Source organism: Barbatula barbatula (assembly GCF_947034865.1).
Source record: "Barbatula barbatula genome assembly, chromosome: 5".
Classification (NCBI taxonomy): Eukaryota; Metazoa; Chordata; class Actinopteri; order Cypriniformes; family Nemacheilidae; genus Barbatula; species Barbatula barbatula.
The window spans coordinates 19981098-19994751 of record NC_136769.1 but is presented as its reverse complement, the minus strand read 5'-3'; the positions used below and the strand labels follow the sequence as shown (position 1 = coordinate 19994751).

General features: G+C 38.7%; 1 protein-coding gene across 1 annotated transcript; it reads left to right on the top strand.

The window, feature by feature from the left end:
• The first annotated feature begins 542 nt into the window (after window positions 1-542).
• On the top strand, window positions 543-13235 carry sdr42e2 (short chain dehydrogenase/reductase family 42E, member 2). Its single transcript, XM_079456393.1, has 12 exons — window positions 543-613; window positions 3788-4182; window positions 6097-6192; window positions 7470-7527; window positions 7990-8108; window positions 8372-8447; window positions 9269-9351; window positions 9602-9739; window positions 9810-9875; window positions 9957-10020; window positions 10106-10179; window positions 12343-13235. Exons 2-12 carry the CDS (start codon window positions 3826-3828, stop codon window positions 12568-12570), a joined length of 1359 nt encoding a protein of 452 aa, XP_079312519.1. The 5' UTR covers window positions 543-613; window positions 3788-3825; the 3' UTR covers window positions 12571-13235.
• Window positions 13236-13654: the final 419 nt, after the last annotated feature.

Sequence of the window (13654 nt, the reverse complement as noted above, 5' to 3'; positions counted from 1 at the left end):
ATAACACCTGTTAGTGTGTCTATGTGTCTTGTCATTCACAGTGCGTATCACTGGATCCTGAGTATACATGCAAATGGGGGCAGATGTTTAATAAAGAAAATAAAAGTCTGAGTGAAACATTTGACATAATAAGAAATCTATATGATCCGAGGTTGAAAAGAAAGCAGGTTTATATGCTAAAATGATCTTTCTGTCCATTCTTTGCTTAACACGTGACATAAACTTTACTCTGTGTTGACAGTACTGACATTTATTGGATCATTTATGCATTTCATCAAATTAGTTCCAAATTCCTGCCCCCCCCATCCCTTTCTATATATATATCTATAATATATATTCCTTCTGCACTGAAATTAAAATTCTGGTCATGAACATTATACTTTAAAATATATAATGATGATGTGTATATTTATGCAATATGGTAAATCCAACACCAGTGACATCATGTCAATATTTCCAGAGCATCTGTGCACTGAGGGAGTATCGGCTGGTGTATTGTGGGTCGCGTGTTGTCGGTGTTTTACAGTAGAGGGCTCAGGTGAAGCACAGCTGAACAGGTGCAGAACGCTGAAGAGGAATTACCTGCTGGACCATCAGCTCGTGGAAATAACAGGTATCAAAAAAGCTTCATAATAAATGTAGAAGCACTAAATAAGTGCTGAGATCAATGACTTACAGCCTACAATACATTTGATTCAATTGAAAACGTAAAGCGTGTTTTTTACGTGTATGAGGTATTCTGATGAAAGTGTGTGTCAAAGCGCTTAAATGTATTATTCATAACTAGCCTATTTGCGAAAAAAACTCCTTAAAAGAAGACATCAATACTAAGTTAACTGTTTTAGACTTTATTTCAGCTTTACACGTGTTTTGAAACATAAAAATTCGTTTTGCTGCGTGTCGTTTAGATGCGTTGTGTCTTATGGCTCATCATATTCGGACTCCATTTATTTCGTTTTCTCAAACTCACATGGATTCTTGTATTCTTCTAAGAAATCTAAAATCCCTTTAAGCTTGTTTGACTCGTTAGGCGTGTGTCAGAAATGTCGGACTGTAGTGAAAACGGGACGCGCGTTAGACTTGCTCTTAAAGGGGCCGCGCTCTTAAACGTGCTGCTGTCACTAATGTTGATCAAAGAACAAAAGCTTTTTCGAAGCTCAAATGAGGATTCTTCTGTATTTCCCGTATTTAGACTGTAAAGTGTTTCAGAACTATATTTATGTTCTGTATATATGCTTATGTCACAAAAACAAATTCCTTGTACGCGTAAGCATACTTGGCAATAAAGCTCTTTCTGATTCTGATATTTCCTACCTGTTAGACATTGCACACATATTATAATGGTGTTGATAAGTCTACATTAATTTGGAGTATAAGATGTGAAATTAGAATGTAAAGGTATATTTAAAAACATAAACGCTGTGTGTGATTGGTTAGTTCATTTTTTTTATCGATTGACATCACTAAAATAAACACGTTTAACAACAGAAATAGTGTATGTTTAATTTCACTATATGTGTGCGATTATTCGCAGTTAATCGCACGAAGAGGTTGACATTAATCACCCTTAAACATTTGAATCTATTGACAGCCCAGCAATGCATTTGTTCTTTTTTCGTTGTATGCGCATATGTTTGTGAATGCACTGCACAAAAACTTTTTTTTTTAAACTTAAAATAAGGGAACGTAGTCTTGTTTCTTTAAAGATACATATTTTATAAGACATGTTTAGTTATGGTGTAAAAGGAACAGTTCACCCAAAACTGAAAATTATGTCATAAATTACTCTAAAGTTGTTTCAAATTAATTTCATGACATATCTGCATGTAACCAAACAGTTCTTGGCCAACATTGACTACCATAGATGGATACCGTAAATGTCTTTGTTCTGGGGAACTTTTGACGACCATTGTAATTTTTCCCACTATGGTTGTCAATGGGGTCCAAGAACTGTTTTGTTACAGGCATTCGTCTGAATATCTTTCTCTGTGTTCAACCAAGCAAAGAAATCATACCTCTAGATCGCTTACACAATTATACCGGTATTGAGGGACAGGCACTACAATGGTTTAGATCTTACTTGTCAGACAGACATCAATTTGTCCATTTAAATGGGGAATCATCCAATCTAACGCAAGTAAATTATGGATTACCTCAGGGATCGGTTCTGGGACCCGTGCTGTTCTCCATATACATGCTTCCCCTCGGAAACATTATTAAAAAACATGGAATTAGCTTCCATTGCTATGAAGATGATACTCAGCTATATATCTCACCAAGACCAGATGATACCTCCCAGCTATCCAAATTGGCAGAGTGCATTGAAGATATAAAACATTGGATGACCTGTAATTTCCTTCTTTTAAATTCTAATAAAACAGAAATAATACTTATCGGACCAAAGACACGCAAACCAAATATTTCTGATTATAAACTGCACGTTGAAGGATGTACTGTTACTCCAACAAATACAGTAAAAGATCTAGGCGTTATATTAGACAGCAACCTGTCATTTCGAAATCACATCTCAAATGTCACAAAAACAGCCTTTTTCCACCTAAGAAATGTTGCCAAGTTACGAAATATTCTGTGTTGCTGACGCGGAGAAGCTTATTCATGCATTTATGACCTCAAGACTTGACTACTGTAATGCGCTACTTAGTGGTTGTCCTGCATCATCAATAAACAAACTACAGTTAGTTCAGAATGCAGCTGCCAGAGTTCTAACCAGATCCAGAAAATACCATCACATAACCCCAATTTTATCAACCCTTCACTGGCTACCCATTAAGTATCGTATTGACTTTAAAGTTCTTTTAATCACTTATAAAGCCTTAAAGGGTTTAGCCCCTACCTACCTAACAGAGCTTCTATCACACTACAACCCATCACGCTCTCTAAGATCTCAAAACGCACGACTTTTGATAATACCTAGAATAACTAAATCCACCAAAGGGGGTCGAGCTTTCTCATACGTAGCACCTAAACTCTGGAACAGCCTCCCTGATATTATTCGAGGATCAGACACACCCGCCCAATTTAAATCTAGATTAAAGACGCATCTTTTCAGCCAAGCATTCACTTAATGCAAAATATGCTAAATAAACCACCAGGAGATGCTGACATTAGATATTATTTACTAGAATAATTGGATTTATTATATAAAACACCATGTAGTGTGTTTTACCCTTTCTTGGGTTTTTCGTTTTTCCCCTGTAAAGCTGCTTTGGAACAATGCAAATTTAAAAGCGCTATATAAATAAAATTGAATTGAATTGAATCCCTTTAAGTAGTCAGGCTGTTTCATACAATCTTAAAGAAAAGGTGCTTCAAAAGGTTCTTCGAACGCCATAGAACCTTTAACATCTGAAGAACCTCAAAACGCCTCAAAACAAAAATTTGCACGAAAGAAAAAATAGCAGATACATTGCTGACACATGCCTAACAAGTCAAACAAGCTTAAGGAATTTCTCATTTCTTAATAAATTTGTGGCGAAAAAGGTTAAATCAGATTATAAAAAAAGAGATATGAGAAAGAGATGATTCTTTGTGGAAAAAAATGGTTCTTCTGTGGCATCCCTTTGAATAACCTTTTAAGCGCCTTTATTGTTAAGTGACTGTAAGTCAAAGTTTTAAAAAACTGCTCTGTGTGTAAGGAAAGTTTGGCCTCAGCCCCTTTACACGAAGAAGTGAATTATGCATTTATTCCCTCACTCATAGGCAGATCTGTTTCACATCGGCATCTCATTCATTAGACTCTCACTGCTCTCTCTCTGATCATCCCCAGACTGGACGAGTGGAGGTATCTTAACCCTGCTGTGCATTATGAAGGAGAACGGGTCATTGTGTCAGGTGGAGCAGCTGCCCTGTGCCTGTCTCCTGGATTCAGCCTCTGGCTTCCACTGGAAGACCCACACACGTAACGGCACGGCTGCTCCGATCAGACACAGAGCCAACGGTGCCGTGGGCGCCTTGTGCAACAGTCCCAACTGCTCGGTCGCCGCCAGGCTGGAGGGTCCCGAGCAAGAACGCCGGGGGCCCGGAAGGGTGCTGGTCACCGGAGGGTCCGGATACTTTGGATTTAGGCTGGGTCAAGCTCTGGCCCGTCAGGGGGTCTCCGTCATACTGTTGGATCTCCACAAGCCACCTTGGGACATCCCGGATGGAGCTGTCTTCTATCAGGTAATGTGATATTGGAGATGTTGGCTGAATTGAGTTGGGGGGCACCGGGTCGTTTGAGGGGCTCTTAGGTAGCCGGCTGTAACAGAAGCAGGAGCCAGCTGCAGAGTACGCAAGGCGAGGCGGGACGGCGGCCTCAAGTTTCAGCACAAGTTTTCATGACTCTTCGCTGACGTGATCAGATGTCAAGGAGAAACTGCTGGGCTACAGGAAAAGGCTGTGAAAGTGTGCATTTGAAACTGACATGTTAAACAGAAGCTGTACGTACTTGTGTGATGTCATGTGTTTTAAGCCAATTTATTCATTTAGAAGTATAGATGCACTGTAAAACATCCAAACTTGCTAAGTGTTGTCCTACGAAGATAAATGAGTAACTTGAACATAGAATTTCTAGTTAAAGGAGTCATTGTTGTGCATATATTAAACAAAATTAGCCTAAACATGTTTTTAATGAAGATTATTTTGTTGACTCGAGTGTTTGGCCAAAATGCCAACAGTGTACACGTGAATGTGTCTGCAGGTTTAGCCAAACTGATCCAATCGTTGAGAGTTTTAGCATACGCTCTTCAAAATAAAGGTTCTTAAAAGGTTCTTCACAGCGATACCATAGAAGAAGCATTGAGAAGAACAATTCAGTCGCAGGTTATTTAAAAAAACATCTTGACTTTTTTATAATCTGAAGAACCCTTTTCACCACAAAGAACCTTTTGTGAAACAAAAAGGTTCTTCAGATGTTGATGGTTCTTTATGGCATAAACTAACCTTTTGAAGCACGTTTTGAGTAAGAGTGTAGTGTTAAAGCTTCTTAACCGCCCGCTGTATACTGTATATAGCAGGAAAAAAGAAATGTGAAATGCAAATAATAACCAATGAAATGCTTGTTCATAATTTTTTCTTTCACTTGGTGCAGTATAATGTCATATTTTATTTGAGGAAACCTTTTACCATCACAGGAGTGATCCCCTTTAGAGCTCATATTAGTACCTCTACAGAACCAATCAGTCACAGTTTTTCTTACCTTTTTATAGTCTGAAGAACCTTACTTTTGTGAAACAGAAAGGTTATTTAGATGTTACAGGTTCTTCGTGGAACCATTTCGACAAAAAAGGTTCTTCTATGGCATTGTGAAGCATCACATTTATTTTTAAGAGTGTACCTTAAAGCTACAGTTCAATGTTAAAGAAACAAAACATTTACCTGTACCCTTAGGTCAAAGACAACATTTTATGTTCTGTACCTGTAGAGGTACATGAAGTTGCCCTTCAGGGTACCCCAGTGACGGCTACTGTACCTTGACAAAATGCTGTTTTTTTCTGACAGTGGTAGAAGCCATTAGGTGCTACAGGTACCAGCATCTTATCGTACACTTTTGTCTGTGTAATAACGTTTCATATTGTCATGCCAGTCCAGTTAATTGTAATGTTGATAAATAAAGGGATTGTTTACCCAAAATATACTCACTATCTTGTTGTTCCAAACCTGTATATATTTCTTTGTTCTGATGAACACAGAGAAAGATATTTGGACGGATGCTTGTAACCAAATAGTTCTTGGATATAGTAGGAAAAAATACAATGATTGTCAAAAGTGACTCAGAACTGTTGCTGTCCTACATTCCTTAAAATATCTTATTTTGTGATCAACAGAACCAAAAATGATGTTAAATGTAAATGTTCTTGCTATGGTAGTCAATGGTGGCTTACTTTTGGGTTACAAGCATTCTTTCAAATACATTTAAACAGATTTCGAACAAGTCAAAGGCGAGTAAATGAAGACAGAATTTTCCCATTCAGAGTCATATTTGGTTATTTTACTTTAAGAGTGTTTGATAAGTTAGACTTACACAGTATTGATTTAATTCATGATAACATTGGCATTGTTATGATGTAGTACGTGTGTTTGTGTGTTTATTTCAAGAATGATATTCGGGATTTCGATGCCTTGTATAAGATCTCTGCAGGAGTGGATGTTATCTTTCACACCGCTTCCTATGGAATGTCTGGACCTGAACAGGTAACCGAGATCCACGTATGCTTTATTGCTGCCTAAATATTATAATGTTACGAGAGCACATTTCCACAGTTACTATTTTCTGCTGAATATTATTATTCCGATGATAACCTAACAGTGTCAGTAGTGATACGTTTGAAGATATTTACATCAGAACAGAAGAGTACATGCATTACCAAGCTGGTAAGAATGATAGTATTTTTATCAGAGTGAGTGTATCCTCTGTTGTGTTAGCAAGTCTTCATCTTTTCTTCAAACATATGTTGTTTCATGTAGTTTCAAGAAGCCAAAATTGCTCATTATTGAAGTTACTCCTACATACATGATTCGTTCGAGATGGATGTATACAAGCCAAGTGGAACACACCTGCACCAGCTGATGACAGTCATCGAGTTTACTTGAAAATTACAGACAGGTGTTTTTGTGTGGGCCAACACAATCGACTAGCTTTAGGTCTCAAGGACGACAAAACCAGTCTTATGGGTCAATACACCCGTTTGAAACTCTCGAATCTGAGGCTGCAAACAAATCGAAATATTGAGAAACTCTCCTTTGAAATGATTAATAATAGGTACTGTAGCTGGTCATCCACTCATAAAAACAACGTTTCATATATTAAGGATAGAAAATGCACAAAATATTTAATGGAAAATGATCTTTACTTAATATCCTCATGATTTTTGTCATAAATGAAAAATCTATCATTTTGACCCATGGCCAATTCTGTGAAAACTTTTACAGCACAGATATTAACATTTGTTGGTTCAAATACCCATGTGAGGTCTCTCTTCAAATCCGTTAAGCATTTGTTTCATTTTTTGTCTCATCCATAACGCATGTTTATTCCCCTTTTTAAAATAGAAAATGTGTTCATAGACTGACATGTTTTTATGCTTAGACTCTATTGACAAGGGTTTAGTCAAATATAAACAGATGGTTCAATATATTCGTAACAAATTCATTCTCTGAGCATTTTTATGTCACATCCTGAACGCAAAATGTCACGTCCATAAGGTTGGAATTGAACCCATTCAATGTATTTGTGGTTTTTACTAAAATCTTCCTGTGCTACTTGAGACTTGTTTTGTGATCCAGGGTCACATATCTCTATTGAAAAAAATATGATGTCTGGATTTGTGTCAGTCGTGTTATGACTGTCAAACCGACGTCATTATTCACTAATAACAATTTGACATAATGATTTTAACATCCTCACGTCCTCATTTATGTCTATCATTAAATATGACATTGAAATGCAGATGTCATTTCTTGTTTGACAGCTGAGAAAGAAGCAGGTTGAGTCTGTCAACGTTGGCGGCACAAACAACATGATAAATGGTGAGCTACCAGCATTTGTTTGTAAAAGAGTTAGTTCACCCAAAAATGAAAATTCTGTCCTAATTGACTTGATTGTTCCAAACTTTTATAAATGTCTTTGTTCTGCTAAACACAAAGAAAGATATTCGTGAGAATGTCAGAAACTGAGCAGATCTTTTCCCCCATTGACTTTATTTTCCCTACGATGAGATCTTACTGACATTCTTCCAAATATCTTTCTCTTTGTTCAGCAGAACAAAGAAACGTATACAGGTTCAGAAACTCAGGGTTTTGTAACTGATGACCAAATTTTATTTTGGGGGTAAACTATCACTTTAAGGCAATGTATTCTTCAAAGATTTCATATTTCTTACGGATCCAATGTTATGATAATGTTTTCCTTTTAACATTCCCATAAACACAGACAGGCACAGCAGACATGTCATGGCTATATTCTCATGAGCTTTGGTTTGTGTGTTTTAGTGTGTACAGAGCGGGGTATCTCTAGACTGATCTACACCAGCACTGTGAACGTGACGTTTGCAGGCCGGCCCATTGAGGACGGAGATGAAGATTCAGTTCCCTGCGTGCCACTGGACATGGTGAGAAAGACCATGCATTCACATTGTTTTTAAAGTGCTCATGCTGGTCCTCAAAAGATTTACATTTGGCAGATGCTTTTATGCAATTTTAAGCTATGCAATTTTATAGGGATTCAAACCTATGACCTTATTTCGTGAATTACTCCCCCTCTCCATGTTGTTCCAAACCCGTATAAATGAACCTGTATAAATACATTTTGTTGGTTAAACTTGAAAATTATTTTCAGGTCGGATTGTTTTCATTCTTCACTTCTCTGTCCCAGCACATAGATCATTACTCAAGAACCAAATCTATCGCCGACCGCATGGTGCTCGCCGCAGACGGCAGATCAATAAAAGGTAAGAAAAGAAAACTCACTGCTCTCTGAGGTCGACCCTGATATTTTGTACAATAGCAATAAGTACAAGTGGTATCATGTACCCGGCTTATATCATGTGCGTTCATCACTAATGAGGTTCTGATGTAACGGCTGCCATGGCAATGACCGAAGCCTGCAACCCAACCCAAGCAGACCTGCTGACACGGGGCTAAATTTAGAGCCAGACTTTACAATGAAGCCAAGCGATGCCGTATGAATTCAACACTGGACGGATGGGGGCTTGTTGAGAAATGATGTTTTATAGACTTTTCAGATGATTCAATAACAACCGAATGATCAAGTTCAAGTTTATTAAGCCTGTTTGCAGTTGCCACTGACAAATTATGTATAGAAGAAAATATTTACAAAATGTATAGATATGCTGTATTAGCATGTGTGTTGTGAAGGCAACAGTTTAGAAAAAAAAATCGAACAAAGACGATAAATCTTCCTTATGCTATTTAATATTACAAATCTTAACATTACTAATATAAAATCATTTAAAATGAACAGTTTGTTTTCTAACATATATTATATGTATTGGTATGCTAGTAAAGTGCAACTCTTGGTACTTACATTTCACTTACACTTACATTTCATGTTGCTGTGTTCCAATGTGTGCATATTCTGTGACGTACTTACCATAATCATAACCAACTTTACCAGTTTTGTGTGCACTGTGCATTAGATAAAATCAGTCGCTGTACAATATTTGGCCATTCCATCATGAGTCTATGAAAATGTTATTAATGCAGACCACAGACAGTTTGCTTTGTATTTAATATGATGGTGTTGTCCTAGGCGGTGGTGTTCTTCACACGTGCGTTCTGCGTCCCTCTGGTATCTACGGTCCTGAAGAGAGAAGACATTTACACAGAGTGATGGTCAGTACAAGTCGCCCCTCATACAGAGACACACACAGAGGGAGAGAGACGGATCTGAGACAGCCTCAGTGATGCCAGTGTGCCCAGAGCTGTGTAATATTAATGGAGTCTGTGAGAGGCTCCAGTTACAGCCCGGGACTTTATAAACGCATGCAGTGAAAAAGCCTTTACAATTTAACCAAACTCTGTGTACAGTGATTATTTATAACTACCATAAAAGTCATCATAACATGTTCTCCTCCTTGCACAGGTGAACGTGGAGAGGAGGTTGTTTAGCTTTTGTTTTGGAAACCCTAATGCCAAGATGAACTGGGTGCATGTGGATAATCTGGTGACGGCTCATGTTTTAGCAGCGGAAGGGCTGACGGCAGAGAAATCCTTCGTCGCGGTATGTGCGGCACAATAGAGAAAGAATGATTTTAAAAGCAATCGACTTGACTGGTGTGTTTGTTTTTCAGGGCGGACAGGCCTACTTCATCAATGACGGAGAGGCTGTCAATGTCTTCGAATGGTTGACACCTCTGGTGAGTAACTTTGAAGCATACTTGCCCATCATTATACATCAGCTTTTGTATGTTTGTAAGTTGCTACACTTGTGTGTGCAGTTTGAAAGACTGGGCTACGGGCGACCGCTGATTCATCTTCCCGTGTCTCTGGTTTACTCAGCAGGTGAAACGAAATAAAAAATGTCATTTTGTTGAATACGTGGCTGAATCGTGAAATCCTGCTAAATTCACTTTCTCGTGTTCTCCAGCGATTCTTATGGAGCGGCTGCATGTGGCTCTGAGTCCCATTGTGGAAATCCCATTGCTGTTAACAAGAAATGAGGTACTGTCCGTTTACACCAAGTATGATGAAGTTGTACCTATCCTAAAAATAAAAGTCTTTAAAGTTAACACATAATAGAGAATTTAAGATGCTTTTGACATTGTTTCTGGTAAGAAAGCATGTGAGCATCACATCACTGTGTCATGCATTCATTGGACCGACTCGGTAACACACGTTCACTTAAAGTCCTGGCCATACGCATGTGTAAGATGTTCTTTTATTTCTTTTGTACTGTAATTTGTGTGTGTGATACGGTCATGGCAACAGCTTTATCCTGCGTAGTGATGTGGCTAAGGTTTCCATCTCCGTCTAGTTACATTATTTAATTCTCCTTTAACGCGGGTAAGCGTTGGTGAACGAGAGATCCGAGAGTTTGTATATGTGGAAGAGGTTAGCGCTCAGCGATCCTTAAGGTCTGATGGATCACATGTACATGCCATTGGTACGCTGCATGTATTTAGCTGCTGTTCAATCGTCACAGAGGATCTTGTGGAAGAGGCAGGAGAGGTTTGCACTGGGGCTGCGTCGTGCATTTTTCATGAGAAACTCAAGATACGACCGAAGGGGTGATTCTTGTCAGATGGCAGCAGGTTTGATGATTGCTCTGTGAATAAAACATGACGCACAAGCTCCTTGCTAGATCTTTGGGCTTGAGATGGACAGTTGAAGTGGCACCGAAAAGACACAAGCAGAAAATCACACAATGGCATCACAGTTTGGGATGAGAACATCTCCTTTAGTGTCATGTATTTGGCAGAAGGTTTTATCCAAAGGGACTTAAAGTTCATTCAAGATACATGTTTATCAGTATGGGATTCAACTCATGGCCTTTGTGTTGCTAATACATTGCGTCACTAATGCAGACTTAGGTACCCGCAAGATCCTTTACCTTATTTGTAAGTCGTTTTGGATAAAAGCGTCCTTCGGATGAGACGTTAAACCTGACTCTCTGTGGTCATTAGAAATTCCTTAGAATAAGAGTAGGGGTATAACCCCCGGCAACCTGGCCAATTCTGCCCTTTCGCCCCTACGCATCATGGCCTCCTTATCATCCCCATATGTACCAATTGGCTTGGTAACATGGTCTCTACTCCACCAATAAGCTGGTGGGCATTCTGGCGCAATATGGCTGCCGTCGCATCTTCCGGGTGGATGCTGCACATTGGTGGTGGTTGAGTAGATTCCCCACGTCAATAAAGCGCTTTGAGTGCTCAGAAAAGCACTATATAAATGTAACCAATTAATATTATTATTATTATTAAACGTAAATGCAAATATCAGCTGTACTTTGTCCTGTTCTGTCCACTCGATGGCACTCGTGTTTTACTTTAAGGTCCATCATTCTCTTTATCAATATCTGATGGCCAACAACTCACAATTTCTACAAAGTAAAATATTGAAGAGTTTGGCGTAACTGTAAAAATAATGATAATCACTGTCAAACACTAAGAAAAATCTTGTTTTAATACCGTTTTGTCTTTAAAAACTTTGAGTCATCATTAAACGTTTGCTGGATATATATATATATATATAATATTTCATATTCAGAAAGTGTGTGTAGGTATGTGTAGGTGAGTTTTAGGCACTGGGTCTGGGTGAATGTTATGTCTTTGAATTAATAGTCATGAGCTAGCCTGCTTTGGTTTTATCCTCTCAGATGTTTCCTCTGGTCCGGGTGTAGACACCGGTGTGTTGGGTGAGGGTGTAAGACAGGACCTGTCCTGGCTCCTGCCCAGTGGAGATTTTCCATCTAGATACCCAATCTGTAGACTTGTAAGGGGAGAGAGACCGTGGGGGCATTTGAGCATGCCAGGAGAGCACAGGGTACAGAGCGGCTTTATATAAAAGTAATGCCAGGTAAAAGGAGGTCATTGAAGGCATTAGTAAATGTGTAGCCTTCAGAATCTGATCCTAATGTCCATCTCTCAGCGACGTGTCCAGCTTCAAGGTGACTGAACCGAGTCACCTCTTAAAGAAACAGTTCACCCAATTCACTTGCCTCATAGATGTAAAAACAACGTATGTGAAGTTTATAAGTCACTGTCATTTCATCAGACGATCACGATGACAGACACTATCCGTCCCAACATTCTGGTTTTGTACTTCAGAAATGATAGATAAGTAACTGAACAGGGGTCACCTGTATGTCTGTATCTCCCTCAGGTGAGAACCATTGCGGTCAATCACACCTTTAAAATCGAGAAGGCACGGCGAGATCTGGGCTTCTGTCCTAAGAAGTACAGCCTGACCGACTCGGTGGATCATTACCTGCGGACCCGGCCGCCCTGTCCCACCTCGTTTCTTACTAACACACAATACCTCCTCCGTCTGCTCCTGCTGCTTGTGTTGGGATCCATCGTCCTGATGTTCTGCTCTGCCGTGTGGGAGTGACCTGCATCTCAAACCTCCAGACCTCAAAGCTCATCATGACAGCCTTCTTTAGCAGATGCTGTGATCTTACATCACACGTCGTGTTGTCTTAATTCTTCTGAAAATATCTGGGATCACAGTGGTGATGGTTTATAATTGAACCCTTGCGGGATTCAACCAGGGCTGGTGGATACAGTGAATATTCACAAGATATTTGTGATGGTTTTAGTGATAATATAAATTACGGAGCATCGTGAACCTATCAACAATTTTAGGACACGTTTTATTTGCTTATTAATAATTTCTTAAACGTTGTGTCATTACCAAAATCACGATCTCTTCTTGGTAAGCACACGCAGGGCCGTGTTGTGTCGCGAGAGCTGTGGTGAATGTATGTTTTATTTCACGTTCTGTTTCATTGAATTCATTCAAAACTCAAAACTTAATACGTGTGGGGTTTTTCATATATTCAATTGTTGAAAATATATTTAGCAAAAATATAATTTTATACTTGATCTTGAGCTTATCAATTCTGGTCAAGCCATCTAGTATATATTAAATGATTTCATTGTAAAGAATATATAAATGTATCCTACAATTTATAAAATGGCGTCTGTATTTTTGCATTTGAAGCCTGAAATAAATGTCAACGAAATGACTTACAGTAGGCCTGTATGCTGAAACAGTACTTAAGAGCAAGCGTTGACTACTATATCTGAATCCATATATTTAATCATTTAAAAACATCTACTTAAAGTCTTTAGGACTAAAAACACTGTTTTTCAGTTCACGTACAGTTTTTCATGATGTCATGATCTACAGAGATTTAAAGGGATACTTCACCCAAAAATAGACATTCTGCCATCAGTGACTCAAGCTGTTCCAAACCTGTTTACCATTTGTTTGTTCAGATGAACACAGAGAAAGATATTTGGAAGGATGTTTGCAATGGCACATCACCCACGACCTACCTACTAGTAGTTGAACAACAAATTAGATATTTTGCACCTTTAATGTGGTGCTCAATGATGTCCCAGAACAAACAAAGTAATTTATACGGGTATGAAATGACATGAGGGTGAGTAAATGATGAAAGACTCATTTG